At 52.8% G+C, this 16,758-nt stretch overlaps 1 protein-coding gene across 1 annotated transcript in view; it reads right to left on the reverse strand.

Annotated features, from left to right (window-relative positions):
• The window catches only part of SLC6A2 (solute carrier family 6 member 2), a 48,026-nt gene that overhangs the window by 12,938 nt on the left and 18,330 nt on the right, over window positions 1-16,758 (reverse strand). The window contains exons 4-5 of the mRNA XM_030299564.1: window positions 8,098-8,236; window positions 265-399 (exon numbers count right to left, since the gene is read on the reverse strand). Coding sequence (XP_030155424.1) covers window positions 265-399; window positions 8,098-8,236 — 274 coding nt within the window. The remainder of the gene's footprint in view (window positions 1-264; window positions 400-8,097; window positions 8,237-16,758) is intronic.

Below are 16,758 nucleotides of genomic sequence, written 5' to 3' on the forward strand. Positions count from 1 at the left end.
ATTGCCTCCCTTTGGAAAGTTCTGCACAGAACACCACACGGAGCCGCAGAATCCCGGGCCATCACAGCTGGGAGACCAGCAGGGGCGAATCAAATGGGTGTCGGTCAGACGGAGAAGCAGCAGCAGGGAGAGGGAAGGGTCTACCCTCCATCCCAGGCTATGCCACAAGTTTACGGCAGACCTAGGACCAGGGTGCCTACGGCTGCCCACGCTGAGACCCCTCCCCAACCCTGACCCACGGGTGCGTGGTCCCTCGTCACTGACCGTGGCCTCTCTCAGGCGGTAGAAGTCGATGTGCAGGTAGGCGTTGATGCCGTTGGAGGCACCAGGCAGCGTGATGCCATGGACCAGGAGCACAAACAGCACGAGGTAGGGCAGCGTGGCCGTGATCCACACCACCTGGCGGCGGACAAGCTTGCTGTGAGAGCCGGGCTCCGCCGCCACGCGGGCGCTGGGGGTGGGGTGGGGGTCAGGCTCTCGCCCAGGGGGCCGGCCGTGCCCTCCCCACTCCTTCCTTCACGCGTGCCACAAGCCCCCTCTCTGGGTGAGGCCACTCCCGCGGCGCAGGACCAAGTGGGAGAGTCCGCACACCGGGGTAGCACGGCCGTGGAGCGGGGGCAGCCGGGACGAAGACTAGGTTCTCACGGTACCCGGTGCCTCCTCTTTGATGAGCGGCCTCTACTGACCCCTTCAAGTTGCCCCAGGCAGATCTAAGCACACCCACGTCCAATGCTCTCCACCCTTGCTCCCTCCTCCCTCCTTCCCTCCTCCCTTCCTCCCTCCCGCCTCCCTCCGGCTCCTCTTTCTTCATTCAAACATCTCCTCCCAACTCACTGCCCGAGAAGGGAGATGTGGCTGATCAGAAAGAAGGCTCTCTGGCCGTTCTTTATCTCGGGACAGATTTAGGACGACGACAAACCTCACTGTCCCTGCTCACCCCTGACTACGCATCAGAATACTCTGGGGGAAGTTATTGTTAAAAATGTCAAAGTTCAGATCCCATTCTTGGGGTTTCTGATTTAATTGGCTTGGAGTGTGGCCTGTACTTTAGTATGTTTTATAAGTTCCCCCTCTCCCCCCGCGTGATGTCAATGTGCAGTCAAGGTTTAAAAATCACTGCTATAGGCAGGTGCAGCCATGGAGAGCCTTAGAGAAAGAAGACTGTGAAATGTGCTCAGGGCTGGGTTAGGCAGGACCCAAGAAGACCCAGCTGAAACAAAAGAGGACACATGACGTAAGAACCAGAGAGCCCCTCCTCCCCAAGCCCTGGCACTATGCAGTCCCCAGAATCTTCACACATTCCTGGGGAGAATATGGAAGCCCTGAAACATAACCACAGGTTAAGTTCTTTGCTGGCCTAGAAAGATAATGGGCTCAACCCAAAAACTGAGATATGCAAAACAAAATTCTGTTTTCCATACCGACATTGAAGGACCAGGATTTATCCTCTCTGTCTGTCTTTCCTGGTAGACCAGGAGCTCCTTGGAAGCAAAATCCCTATATTTTTCCAGTTTGTACCCTCAGCACATGGCATACATGAATGCTTAAAAAAACATTTGTTGGATAGATGGATGGATGACTGGACAGTGGTACGGATGAATGATTGGATGGGTGGATGGATGGATGGATGATTGGGCAGTTGTATAGATGAATGATTGGATGGTTGGATGGTTGGATGGTTGGATATATAGTTGGGTAGACGTGTGGTTAGGTAAGTGAATTATTCAGCACATGGGTGAGTAGATGGATGAGTGAGTCAGTGATAATTCTGAGGGTCAGTGGATGAGCGAGTTAGTCAAAGAACAAATGAAAGAAGGAGCAAGTGAATGAACGAGCAACTGAGCAGGGAATAACTAAACGCATCAGTGGTTGGTCATGTCTTCTGAGGGAACCAGAAGAGGAATCAGCATCTTGTTTCATGTTATCCAGCCGTTCCTCCATCGTTCCCTGATTCTATGGGGGGGGGGTGGTCTTTGTAGATATAGGATTTAGGTCTCCGTTCTCTTTCAAAAGTGCAGGAACGGGAGGACAAATTGCCAAAAACAAATAAGGAGGGAGACATGCCTTGGAAAGTGAAACCATTGCATCTGGGTGGCTCCGCATTAATCCTGGATTTATTCCCTTAAACTGGAACAAATGAGTCTAACTCCTTGGTGACAGGCACAGGAGGAGCCCTCACACATCCTTGTGTTGGTCCTAACTGCTGTGTTCCCCTACACTTCACGTCCACAGCTGCAGGCCAGGTGAGACCATAATCCACGCACCAAAAAACATCCTTGGTGTGACTCCAAGGCACCTCCCAGGGGATGTGCAGGCAGCACTCATTAGTCATGTCTGAGGCTCCAACATGGATTTAATTTGGAACCTATCAGGACACAAGGACCATGGGGACGTGACTGAGCTGTAACCCCGACTGCAGTCAAGCATCAAGAAAGGGGAACTTCTCTCGTCCATGCATATGTATTCAAAGCGAAACCATCTGAATCTTATTGAAAGTTCTCAGAATGGAAGGTGGTAGTGAGTTCAGCTGCCTAAAATCTTGTGTGAAAAGATCCTCGGCCAACTGCGAGCGCATACTAACATGTGCCCAGTCTGTACTCTGAGCTCTGTCATCTCTGCTCTCCAAATTTTAACTGGCAGTGCATCTCTGGCCACAAGAAGCCAGACTTGGTCCATCTGGGACCAGGAGATGAAAAGGCAGACAAGCAGCCCATTGTTTGGGCAAAGTGTCCTCAGTCCCCAAGGGAGGCCGCTGCTTTCCACTGCCTCAAATCCAGCTTCTCACCCACCTTGTGCTTCTACGCATAGGGGCTAGAATTTGCCTGGCTCCAGGCTGCCAAACTCAAACCAACGGTTGGTAATCACAACGAAGATCTTCGCCCTATAAAAGGAAGAACTTTCTAATGACTGGATCTCTCTAAAGAGAGAATGAGCTTCCCAGGGAGACGGCACGGTCCCTGTTATTGAAGGTGTGCAAATCTTGCCAGAGAACCAGGCATGGGGCAAAGGATTGCCTACATCAAGGTGAGGCCCATGAACCACAGACATCAGCATTGCCTGGGAACTTGTCATAAATGCAAACTCCCACCCCACCCTCAAGGAGTCAGACTCCCAAGGAGACACCCAAAAATCTGGGTTTTGACAAGCCCTCCCTGTGATTCTTATGGGCACTAAAGGTTGAGAAGCACTGCTTGGGGTCACCACTGAAGTCTACTCTAACACAGAGATGAGAAATGTCTGTGCTTTGTCACCACAACACTGCACTGATTTAGCCTCTACTGATTCCGAATGTGTGACCCTCCGAACTGGGCTTTAGGGACAGTTGCACTAATAATGAAGACCTACAAGGTTCATGAGGTGAGGAGTATGTACTGATGTTACATGAGAAAACACCAGGGTATAAAAATTGTAGCACATTCATTGCTCCTACGCAAGTGATATTCTCCATTATACTGGGTCCAGTCGAGTCACTAAAGCAAGCAAGGAACAGCTTGTATTGAACCATTAGTGGGAAGACTTGGGTAGAATAATGACCAGAGGGGCAGGTGCCTGGGTAGCTCAGTTGGTTAAGCGTCCAGCTCTTGGTTTTGGCTCAGGTCGTGATCTCACGGTTTGGGGGTTTGAGCCCCGCATTGGTCTCCTCACTGGCAGCACAGAGCCTGCTTGGGATTCTCTCTCTGCCCCTCCCTAGCTCTTGCTTTCTCTCTCTCTCCCTCTCTCTCAAAATAAATAAGTAAACTTAAAAAAATTATGACTTGAAACTTCCAAGTAACAAAATGACCTTTCTACTTAAAAATTCTAAAACTCAGGGTGCCTGGGTGGCTCAGTTGGTTAAGCATCCAACTTCAGCTCAGGTTATGATCTCGTGATTCATGAGTTCGAGCCCGGAGTCAGGCTCTGTGCTGATGGCTCAGAGCTTACCGCCTGCTTTGGATTCTGTGTCTCCCTCTCTCCCTACCCCTCTCCACTCCCCCCGCCCCTCTCTTTCTCTCAAAAAGAAATACTAAAAATTTAAAAATTCTTAAAAATAAAAATTCTAAAACTCGGGTGGCTTTTTATTAATCGGTCCAGTTTTCTCCCCAACCCCACCACACTCTGCCAGAATTTGAGAGGTGTTCTGTCTCTTCCCGTCCACCCAAACAGCCCATAGCCTGGCAGTCCAGTGGGCAGAGCATGGTGGCCACGCCCAGCCAGTTCTGTTGTCTTGATTTATCTCCAGGCCTAGGGGAACCCAAGATGTCTGAACACTTAGTACAATATGTAAACAGAGCAGGTGGGAGCCTGAGCCCGCGCCTCCCTCCAATGCACACAGAGTCTACGGAGCCTTTAGTCCTCTGAGGGGGGGAAAGAGCACTGGAAGGGGTGCTGGGGAAGGAGACAAAGGCAGGATGGAGATCATTTATTGATCGATTTCCATCTGCCAGCGTGGTACCAAGGACCCTCCCAGTGGCCCTGGAGGTTGGCACAAATATATCAGTAGAGAGCGGCATTAATTCCGGGGTCACCCAGCAGGAAATGATGGCGCCCGGACTCCAACCCAGGTGGTCTGGCCACAAAGCCATGTTGTCGATCACTCACTCCAGTGTATACATGGGACCCAGGATCAAGTCTTAGCCACACGAGAGACTGCGGTGAAATCCTGTCCCTCTCCAGGCCTCAGCTTCCCCGTGTGTCCAAGCAGGTTGGAGTAGGTGGCCTGAAGGTGCCTTCTGGTCTGACATTTAGGGGGCTCAGTGACTGGGCTTATGGTTTAAGAGCCAGTTCAACTAAGGACTCATGAGATGGGGGGGGGGGGGGGGCAGGCAGGACTCCAGGATTGCCAACAACAGTGCCCGTGCTTCCAGAGTGACTCCCTGGGGGCCAACTCCCCACTCAAGCCTCTGCCCTCTACCCCGAGGTGGTCAATGGGCCAAGGTCAGTGTGTGTGTGATCTGGGGCAGCCCCTCTCCCTGATTCAGACCGTGCCCTGCCCCCCACCATCATAGCTGTCCCATGGAGTCACAACTCCGCCCAGACACAGAGCCTTCACTTGCCAAGACAGGAAGTGTGAACATTTGCAACTCATTTTGGGCCGTCTCTGTGGCTGTGGAAGCCTGCTAAGAACAGCTCCGTCCCGTTCCAGATGTAGTCTGGGCAGATACACGCAACGCTCTTGATTTTCTCATGAGCTAGTTTATAAAAGCAATTCAAGACGGGGCACAGGAACGTCCTGAGTGAAGCTTCCCATTCTGGAAAGCTCCCTCCCCACGGACTGCCAGGGGCCTTTTCCCTTTCAGCCACCAGAGGCCAGAACGCTTGGGGGGGGATTTACGCAAAATGTGGGGTGGAGGGTTTCCCTAGGGCAATATCCCCCCCCTCCCCGCCCCAACTCATTACACTCTGAAGGGGAGGGCTTACCTCCTTAAAGGAGGTGCGGAGGAACTGAGCGGGCTCAGCTGTGCTCTTTCTTATCATCCGGCTCCCTGCAGACAACTCACACTCTGCTCCCAGCAAGTGCTACCCTAGGTGGGGCCGGCTGTACCAACTTCGGCGATGGCTGTCGGGCACTTAACCTTGGGATGCAATGTTAGAGGCTGTGGTGGCCTCAGGCTCAGGCCAGAAGCAGTGGCAAAGATCATGCGTCTTGCAATTCTGCCACCCGCAGAGGCCGGGAGAGCCCTTCTCCTGATACCCAGGAAAGGTGCAGAGAGGCTGGACAAGGCTGGCCCGGGCTTCCGCGCCTCTGTGGCTTTACTCAGGCAGTTTCTTCCACTGAAAACCCCTTCCCTCTGTCCCATCCCTACCTGCTCCTGTCCTTAGAGACCTGGGCCAAATGTCCCTTTCTCGTGGTCTTTACGGCCCCTGTCAGGTTCCAAGAGCTCATTCTGATGCAGCATCTCTCACTTTTTTGACCACTCATGGTAAGAAAAAACCTTGAACAACCGAGACGAAATCCACACCAACGTGTGGCTCGCTAGGGCTGAAATCCAAATTCTGCAAGCCAGCCAGCTCTTCCTTTACTACGTGCAATGCATTCTGTTACGATCTAGGCCATTTTCTTGTTAAAAAACCGTGGTGACCTGCTAAATCGATATAAGGACAGCTGAAAAATCCAGTTTGTATTTCAACTAAAATGCATCTTGACTCCCGGATGTGAAGGTATCTCCATGGTACAGTAAAAAAGACAAAAAGCAAAAGCAAACAAACAAACAAAAAACCAGGACATAGAATAGTGTGCACAGTTTGTGACCGTCACTGTTTATTTAGAGGGGACACACACATGTCTCTGGATGAAGACTCAAGAAACTAGTGGCACTGGTTGACCTATGTCTGTCTGTAACACACATAAGACCATAAGCACCTGGAGAAGGAATCTGTCTTGTCTATTCTTGCATCACTAGCATCAAGCCTGGCACATAGTAGGTGTTCATAAATGCTTAGTAAGTTGTACTGAATTCGAAAGAACACTTCATGAGCCTCCCCAACTTATTTATCCACCCATCCTTCTTTCTTTCTGCCTACTTAACCTCCTTTGCTCATGAATCCTTCAATTAGTATTTATTGAAGACCTACTATGTGCCTGGTGTCGGGATGGTAGTGGTCGTAGCCTGGTTTTGCCCTACCTCGGAATTGCTCCCAGCTCTGGTCCGCATTTTATTTCGGTTCCTCCTTGGGGCACACACTGGGTCTCCAACATGCTGACAGAAAGCTCCACGTCAAGCCTTTCTTGACAGATTTCATCCCCACTGGCTGCTGGACCCCTGTCATTATCTCTGCTCTCAATGGCATTACCAAGGACTCTAGGAATACCAGGGATACCAAGGACTCTAGGATACCAAGGACTCAGGAATACCCTGATGCACGCCACTTTCCACATCACTCGCCTAACGAAGCTTCTCACAAATCCCCACCTGCCTGATTATGGTAGATTGCTGCCTCGTGACCCCCAGTGAACCCACACCGGTGTCAGTCCCCTCCGTTACCGACGCTGGGCTTTCCCACAACACTTATCTTGGCTACCGGGCCAACGGCAAGCATGATGCAAGCAGAGGCCGGAAGAGCTACTTGCACATTGGGGCTTGTCTGCTTGGAACTTGCTCTTGGAACTCGGTGCCATGCTGTGAGGAGCCCAGACCGCTTGGAGAGGCTACGTGGAAACAGCTCAAGATGCTCTGGTTGACGGCTCCAGCTGGGCTCCCAGCCAGTACCAGCTGCCGTCCATGAGCACGCACCATCTTGGACGCTCTAGCTCGGCCGGACCCCCAGATATGCAGCCAGGCAGTATCACGTGGGGCAGCAGACCCACCGAACTGATCTCAGTCAACCCACGGGGTCATGAGACATAACAAAATGGTTACTGTACGTCACGGCATCTTGGGGTGTGTTGTTACACAGCAATTGCCAATCAAAACGTGGGAAAGAGGGTTTTTCAACTACAGCCTCTTTGGTACAGTGAAGTTCCACGTGGACCCCACGGGGCCCAAACGGGGTTGTTGTTCTCATGATGCTCCCCGGGCTCAGAATCAACATGGATCATGAAGTGGATACACTCCACCCCGAGGAACTGAATACAGGGGACAGGAGGAAGGGTCACCCAGGACAAAACGCCAACTCCCGTGGCCCTCCTACGTCATTTTACCCTGTGCCCCTCTCCCCAGGAAACCTAGACCCCTGTGGGCACTCAGCACTGTGCCAGACTACACACACCGATTTTTACAGTGAAGGAAATGGCTATGTTCCAGAGAAGGATGCAAGTTTGCATCAAGTTTGGGGCCAGAATTCATGATTTATCAATCACACGTCAATAGGTTGCTTTAGGCCTTTTCTGAGCCCCTTGTGGTGTCCCATTCCCTGGTCTCTGCTATCGGGGAGCTTTGGCTTGAATGTGGGAGCCCTGATGCACCTCCCACCCTACTGCTGGGGAGCCTTGGGCTTGGGAAAGGGGAGGGACTTGTCTGGGGTCTCCCGGTTAGCCAGCGGCAGAGCTGGGGTGGGTGCAAACCCAGGCTCTGTCCTTCTACGTCCGCCTTTTCTTTTCACCAACCAGCTAATCATAGCTAGAAAATAACTGTTGTTTTCGGGCCAACCTCCGAACTGAAAGAGAAAGAAAGGTATTACCTTTCCTGATGTCTTCACTCCTTTCCAGAGGCTAAAAAACAGGATGACAACGACGACCATCAGACACAGCAAGAGCTGCCACTGGGGCAGGCCGATGTCGTGGATCCCGCCGCTCTCGTGAAGGTGCAGGACGCCACGCCTGCCCGGAGGAGGAGAGGGGGCCAGGGAAGACGGTGTCGTCACACAGGGTGACCGAGGCCTTGACCACAGGCCGGCCCCCCGCAAGCGCACGTTGACGGAAGCCGGCCGTGGGCCGCCCCACCCCCGGCCCCTGCCCTGCATCGTTTGGGCCTGCTCGACGCCATCCTGCCCTGGGCCAGGAAACCATCGGGGAGGTCTTCCCACTCCAGGCTGTCTTTTTTAAGCAATAACAAAAATTTTCAGTGTGACAAAAATCTCTTGAGTGCCACCTGGTCCTGGAGAGAAGATGGAAATAACAGGAAAAGTCCGGAGGCTGTGTTACTGGCATCTGGAGGATAGTGGCCAGGGACATCCTACAAAGCACGGGACAGCCTTCACGTCCTTTCACGGGCAGGACGGCCTCCGACAACAAAGAATTGTCCAGTCCAAAACTTTCATGTTGCTGAGCTTACGAATCCCTTGGTCCAGAAACTGAGATGACAATAAACGTTTCTCATCTAAAAGCTAAAGGCGTGCATATCCCGAGCCCTAGCAAGTCCACTCCTGGGTATTTACTCAGTAGACATGTGTACGTATGTTCACCAAAACACATGTTCTAGAATGTTCCCAGCAGCATTAATCACAATAATCTCAAATTGGAGAATACTCATATATCCATCAATAGTAGCATGGATCGATCATGATATGTTCATAAAATGGAATATTACAAAACCACCGGCTGTCTGTGGATGGACCCCTCACGTACAATCTTATGAGAAGGAAGTGAACACCGAACCTGAGGAAGTCAGGACTTTCTGTCTGATTCCGCTCGCACAAACTATAACGGGCCAAAGTAACCTAAGGTGTTAGAAGTCAGGAAGGGTGCAGCCAGGGTGGGGATGCGGGTACTGAACGGGAGGGGACACAGTAGGAGTTTCTGGGACGCCGGTCAGTTATGTTTCTGGGTGCTTGGGAACATGGCTGTGTTCAGTTTGTGACATTCTGGAACCGTCCCTTACTGACATGCACTCCCCTACAATACGGCATATCCTATTTTAGAGTAAGGAAAACAAATAAAATACAAATGAGGTTTGAGAATAGCGGGGTTAGAGTAAGGAAAACAAATAAAACACAGATGAGGTTTGAGAAGAGCGGGGTCTCTCACACAATCTACGGTGAAGAAACAGTAAACAGAATCGCACGCAAAATGACCGGCTGCTCATGGCTAATCAACGTCATTAGGGTCTAACCAAACGTCAAGGAAGACCAACCGATGAAACCGCAGACCGGGGAAGACAAAGAAAGCAGAATTGTTTCTGAGGAAGAGGGAACAGCTTGGTAAGGCAGAGCCGTCTGCACCCCGATCATTCATTCCTTAGTGAGTGCCTGCTGTAAACAGCCTCATCCCGGGCCTCAGCAGCACAGTGCGGACTCCTTGCACGTGGTGCCTTGTGTGGGGGGCTTATAGTGTAGCAACCGAGGCAGCATTGAATGCACAGTCCCAATAAAGTGTGACAAGTATCGGGAGCGGAGGGAGCTTCGAGGGCACCCAGAACTCGTCCCTGCCTGCCCTCCACAGCACTCCACACTCAGAGGCTGCAAACTGTCAACACCCTTCAAGGCCCAGCTCCAATGTCACCTCTTCTGGGAGGGCTCCGTGATCACCCCCCGGCACGGGCCTTTCAACCCTCCCAGTTCCTGCGGCTCCTGGCTCATTCCCCAGGCCATGTCTGCCCCTGAGGCGTTAGGGCTGACCGCATGCAAGGTTCTCCCAGGGTGAGAGGGTGGACGAGCCATCCTGGGTCCCGGGTCTGCAGTGCTAAGCCTGGGCCTGGCACTCAGGCCTGGTTAGCTCAGAGCAGACTGTTGGATCAGGGACACGTGCTCACCACCTCACTGGCTAAATTCAATAATCCACCTTCTAAAGCAAGAGGACCCAGGAAGGACAGAGGGTCAGCCTCCCCCGCGCCCTCACTCCACCTCTCAGCAGCTCCTCCTCCGACCTGGGGGAGTCCTCACCCTTTGACACCCTCCAGGGCAACCAGCCACTTTCCACGCGGGAAACTAACTTCCCTTTGTCTCGTCCTGCAGGGCCTTTTGCTCTCGGCCAGCGGTCCTTTCCGAAAGTGGCTGATTGATACGCGCACACCAGCGATACAGGCCAGAGGCAGCTTCACCATCCGTCCTTCCCCACAGTAGTGCCTTCACGCAAAAGAAGGTCACACTAAAGGCAAAAGTTCACACGCCCACAGTGGATAAACCGGCAGTAGTCGACCATCTCTCTGCCTGTCTGTATCTCTGTCTCTCTCCCTCCCCTCCCCACCCCTCTTCCGTTCCCTCCTTTTTCTCCTCACTCCCTCCCTCCAGAAGAGAAATACGAGGTACAGAGAATGTAACCTGCAGGCCCATCAACAAAACAGGGTTCTCAACCTGCTCATGAGAATCACGCGAGGGGCCCCTGGGGGGCTCGGTCGATTAAGCGTCCAGACCCTTGATTTCGGCTCAGGTCGTGTTCTCACAGTTTGTGAGTTCCAGTTCCACTTGGAATTCTGTCTCTCCTCTCTCTGCCCCTCACCCACTCGTGAACTCCCTCTCTTTCTCTTGCTCTCTCTCTCTCTCTCTGAAAATAAATAAATAAACCCTTAAAAAAATCACACAGAGAAGCTTTGTGACAATTATTGACGTCTGGGCCCCCCTCTCAACCAACTGAATTAGATGCTGGGCACCAGCATCTTTTAAATTCTCCAGGTGATTCTACTGGGCAGCCAAAGGTGAGACCCCTTGAACAACAGGCCCCCTCAGCAAACCTGAGTTACAGGTTTTCCTTAGAGGAAACGTGAGTCTTCCAGAAACTGTCTTTACTTTCCTGGCAAAATAAAATTGGCTTTCTGTGCCTAAGGGGAAGAAAAGGCTCCAGAGCAGCTTAAAAAATGCGGGCTTGGAATAGTTTGGACGCCTGGGTCTCAGAGGAGCCCACAGAATCAGAGGCAGATAGATGGCCACTCTCACTGGGAGCAGAGGCACCGGAAGATGCTACCCTGGTGGGGAAACCCGTACCCTGAGTCTGGAAACTTGGTTAGCTTATCCTTGGGCAGGAGTTTAAATTTGTGGAGGCCACCGCCATTTAAATTTGTGGAGGCATGTTTCATTCACTCATTTGATCATTTACTCATCCATTTCAAGACCGATGTCTATTATTTGCAAGAACGTGAAAGCAAATAGAAGAACCTGGAACAGAACTGGGATCAGACAGACCTGGGATCCCACCCTGGCCCTGCCACCAGTGATGGGGTGGCCCGAACCCTCTCACTGATTCCGCAAACTCATTCTGCACATCTTCTGTGAGCCGGAGAGGGTTGGGGGCCCGTGACACGGCTGCAGACAAGCCACGTGGAGCTCCTGCGGGGTAGCGGGTGACAAAACCTGGTGCGAACCTTCCCCCTGTTGAGCCTTGTTCCTTTTCAGCAACATGCTCTCATGCGGATTAAATTCCAGAATGTAGACAATGCCTAGAACTCAGGAAATGTTCAACAAATGATAACTCTAATGATCATGATCCGGTCCCAGCCTTCCAGGAGCAGGAGTGTCCCCAAAGGAGCTAAGGAGTGCCCCCAAAATGACCGGGGAGTTAGGTTAGTCCGAGGAAGTCAGCTGGCGGGTTCACCGAGGGGTGGCCGGTGCCTTCTCTGCAGAGTGCGGGAGGACAGGTGAGCTGAGAGGAGGTGCACAGGTGTGGCAGAAGGAGAGATGGACAGAGGGGGTGTGGGCGGGCACATGCATCTATCTGCAAGTGAGCAAGTGTGAACGAATGGGCAGAGCTGTGTGGTCCACAAAGGCCCATATGTCCCCTCCCCAGATGGCCCCTATCCCTGCGGCCCCCAGGCCAGACGTCATGGCTTTAAAGGACTCGCCTAGCATCAGCACCCCCCCCCCCCCCACCATGCAATCGGTTTCAGTGTCTGGCCCGTCCTAATCCTGCCTCCTGGTCTGCTACCACCCCCCACCCTTGCTGCCCTGTCCCAGGCCAGACCCACATTCTCTCCCTTGCTGCTATAGAAGTCTCCCCATCTCCCCATGCCACGGCACCTTAAATCCATCTGTCTGATCTGCCCTTCTAATCTGTCAGTCTCCTGCCCCTAAGTTTTCCAGGGCTCCTTATCACCTGGAACAGTGGCTCCCACTGCCTCCCCAGGGCTGTTTGGCAATGTCTGGGCTCTCATATCTGGAGTGGAGGAGACGCTGCCCGTATCTCATGGGCAGAGGCCAGAGATGTCACCGAACATCCCAAATGCACAGGACAGCCCTGCCCCAATGTAGAATTGCCCAGCCCATAATGCTAAAAGTGGGGAGGTTAGGAAATCCTGGTCTAAAGGATAAAAACATAAACGTTTCAGAACCTGAGACTTTTCATAACTGTCCCCTGCCCAGCGTATCCCCTGTCTCAGCATACCCTGCCTTGGGCTTCTGGCCCTAGCGAGCCACTGTCACTTCTCAAGCATATGAGGCTCTGGTTGCTCTGGCCCTTAGGACTTCCTGTTCCTTTCCACCTAGAACACACTTCCCGGCCCAATTTGTCTGCCTGGCAAACTTCTCCCCTTGCTGGTCTCAACTCAAAATCATGTCCTGACTTAGTTTCCTCTCTTATGTCCTGAGAGAGAGACAGGGAGGAGGAGAGAAGGGGAGGGGAGGAAGAGGGAGGGAAGGAGGAGGGGAGGTAGGGGTGGGGAGAGGAGAAACAGCTCAAGGGAAGGGAAAGGAAAGAAAGCAGGTGGGTGCATCCAAAAATTGACAGAGAACTAGAATCAGGTCCTGAACCCACCTGACTCTTAATTCTCCTTCCTCATTGTTTCATGGGCCAAATATTGAATGGTGTCAATAACCCTTTGGCCAATTTGACTATTAAAAGCATGAGAAAAAGGCACCGGACCAGCTGTACTTGTCCTGAAAGTTGCTAAAATGACGTGAGTGCATGTCCAACCAGATGGCTGAAATGCCCCCACGCGCGTGTGAAATCCATGGTCAGGCTCGCAGGCTTTGTCTAGAGAGTTTGCCAGTGTAAAGACCAGACTCCTGAGCTGATTCCCAGGAAAAGAAATGTGACCCCAGCCTCTCCCCAGCAGGCCCCAACCCTCAGGGGTTTAGTACAAGTAACTTGGGTTTGTTGGACTCTTCCAGCAGTTTAATGAAAATGAATCATCGTGAAGTATCTGGTCCAGGCTTTCCAAAGTCCGTGGGCCAAACGGGCTCAGTTTCTTACTTGACATTTGAGCACAGAAGGTTGGTGCCGGGGAGGAGGAAGCTTCTCTGTCCCACCAGGAACAGGCAGGGGGTAGAAGTTTTCTGTCTCCGGAGCATGTTCACCAAGGGTGCCCTTTGGAAAGTTCCAGAGAGCGTCAGGGTTTCTTTTAGCTGCGGGTTGTCTGGCTTCAGGCCCAGAGCCTGGGGAGAATAGTGGTTTTGTTCCCTTGGATGGTTTTTCCAATCCATCAGCCTAAATGAGTACAAGATGGCAACGACACTGGCCAGCGGGCTCTGAGGGAAGAGAAGAAACGACCTAGCCTTCCTCAGGGCTGGCACCGGGGGTCCCACTTGCTGGCTCCCCAGACTGAGATGGGGGTGACTCTCTTAAAGCAGAAACATCTAGATACCAGGGCCATGCGCCGTTAAGAAAAATCCACTTGTTGGGGCGCCTGGGTGGCTCAGTCGGTTGAGCATCCGACTTCAGCCAGGTCACGATCTCGCGGTCCGTGAGTTGGAGCCCCGCGTCGGGCTCCGGGCTGATGGCTCAGAGCCTGGAGCCTGCTTCCGATTCTGTGTCTCCCTCTCTCTCTGCCCCTCCCCCATTCATGCTCTGTCTCTCTCTGTCCCCAAAATAAATAAACATTAAAAAAAAATTAAAAACAAAAATCCACTTGCAGTTCATGACTTACGGACTGCAAAGCACACGACAGCAAGCTCAGGGTGAGAAAGACGTGCGCGAAATGGGCTGCCGTCTACCTGCAGAGACGCCTGCACTCGGGTCCCCGGCACACGGCCCCAAGACTCTGTCGGGCGGGAGGAGGAAGACCGGAGAAGCCTGGGTGTGGGGTGAGAGCCCTGATCCAGACGACCTGGCTTCGGATCCCAGCCCTGCCACTTGCCGAAAACCCGACCCGCCACCTTCTTATCTGCGAGAGAGGAGTCATTTCCAACCCCGCCGCCTCCGAAAACTAAACGGGTCTTGGGTGGAAAGAGATCCGGGGTGCCCAGCTCATGGTGCTGTGAGGCTTGTGGGGGGTGGGGGAGGCGGCGAGCCCTGCGGAGCACGGGGCTGCTGAAATACGCCCCGGATGCCACTCCCCGCCGCGTGCCCCGAGTCCCCAGGTCCCGCACGGAAGACCGGTGTCTTTGTGCACCACATTCTGCTCACATCTGAGCCGGGAGGGAGTTTAGGGCTGTAACTGAAGTGACCCGGGTCTCAAAACCCAACTGGCCTCTCTCTCTCCTGCCGGGCAGACCTGCCGGCCGTTAGGACTTCAGAAGAGGAACCAAATAATGACTAGACTAGAGACGACCAACGCTATTGTTTTCCGTTTTAATTTACAAGGACAAGGGTTGCCCAGAGCAGAAAGAAAAGTCATGGTTTTTTCCTCTAGCACAAGATGATGAAGGGGAGGGCTTGGAAGCAATTAAACGTATCGGCAGCACCCTCTGTCCCGGCTCCTTTGCCGCCTCCTGGTCCAAAACCACACTCATAAAGTCAGGAGGCCTAAAACTTCCATCCGCAAGCTCCCTGAAGGTTCTGGGGTTTTCTGAGGCCCCGCTCCTCAGAAGCAGAGTGAAGGAGGGGCGCCTGGGTGGCTCAGGCGGTTGGGCGTCTGATTTTGGCCCAGGTCATGATCTCGTGGTTCACGAGTTTGAGCCCCGCGTCGGGCTCTGGGCTGACGGCTCGGAGCCTGGAGCCTGCTTGGGATTCTGTGTCTCCCTCTCTCTCTCTCTCTGCCCCTCCCCTGCTCACGCTCTGTCTCTCTCACAAAAATAAATAAAACATAAAAAAATTTAAAAAATAAATAAATAAATAAAAGTGAAGGCGGCCCTAGATTTCCCACAACAGGACACTGTTGGGATGTCAGCCTGAAGCGGGAAAAATCTTGCCCTGTCTGAGACCGAAGAGCACAGTGGTCAAGACAGTGGTTGTCATAGTAGAATCACCAGAGGAACTGTCAATAAAACCCCCCATGTTCTGGCTGCACCCAGACCGATGAAATCGGCGTCTCTGGGTGCAGGGTCCAGGCATCCGTATGTTTCTGGGTGGTTCTGAATCGCTGGGCTGGGAGCCTGGCTTTTCCACCCAGACTTCCTGGGTTCAAACCCATTCCAAATGTCACTTCTTTTTTTTTTAAATTTTTTTTTTTTTCAACGTTTATTTATTTTTGGGACAGAGAGAGACAGAGCATGAACGGGGGAGGGGCAGAGAGAGAGGCAGACACAGAATCGGAAACAGGCTCCAGGCTCCGAGCCATCAGCCCAGAGCCTGACGCGGGGCTCAAACTCCCAGACCGCGAGATCGTGACCTGGCTGAAGTCGGACGCTTAACCGACTGCGCCACCCAGGCGCCCCCCAAATGTCACTTCTAAACTACATGGCCCTGGACAAGTCGTTTCCTGCTTGCGCCTGTTTCCTCGTTCGTGACACGATGATAGTTCTAGACTGGCCACGGTGGTCAGGGTGAAAAGGCACTGTGCATAGTGACTGGGACATAATCTAGGCCGGACAAAGGTTAGCTGTGACTGTGGCAATGTTTCTGAGTAGTCATGGCCATTTATAATGGCTCGAATCCAATACGACCCAGAGGTTAGGACTGCAGGCTCTGGATGTCACTGCCTGGCGAGGCAGGGGCTGGGGTGGGGAGAGGGAGGGTCCCAGGGGCAAAGCAGAGGCAGGTGTTCACTCACGGCCTATAGCACAAGCTGCCTGGGCCCAAATCTTGGCTCTGTGCAGTACTGGCCGTGGGGCCCTGGGGCCCTGGGGCAGTGCTTATATTCACAGCCTCCTCGTGCGTGCACTTGGGGAGGCGGGGGGTAGTTACAGAAACCTCGTGGGGTTGGGGTGAGGCTTAAATTGAAATAACACATGCAAAGAAGTCAGCAGAAAGCTGGACACACGTGCGTGATGGGGAGGGAGACAGGGATAACACTGTTAACGTAAACGGATGTTTGCTTTAAGCAACGGCAACGCCTCAGTCCTCGAGGGGTTTCAGATGTGCTTCAATCTGCATTTGATGACAACTTTGGACCCTCTCCCCTCCAAGTCCCACACCTATGTCATTTTGCACATGCCTGCTGGAAACCCACAGGAAACACAGATGGTGGAGGGGACATGCAGGTCAGGGACCGGCAAGTTCTCGGCACTGGCTCGTTGAGGGCAGCTCCTAGGCCCTGAGCGCTTAATTTCCCAAGCCCCAGGAGGCACAAGGCTCTCCAGAGGCCACTTTTAACCAAACTGTATCTCTTTGGCCCTACTTCCCTGAGATGGAAGGGATGGAAACTGGCCTAGGATAAG

This window comes from Lynx canadensis, chromosome E2, assembly GCF_007474595.2.
Source record: "Lynx canadensis isolate LIC74 chromosome E2, mLynCan4.pri.v2, whole genome shotgun sequence".
NCBI classification, from domain to species: domain Eukaryota; kingdom Metazoa; phylum Chordata; class Mammalia; order Carnivora; family Felidae; genus Lynx; species Lynx canadensis.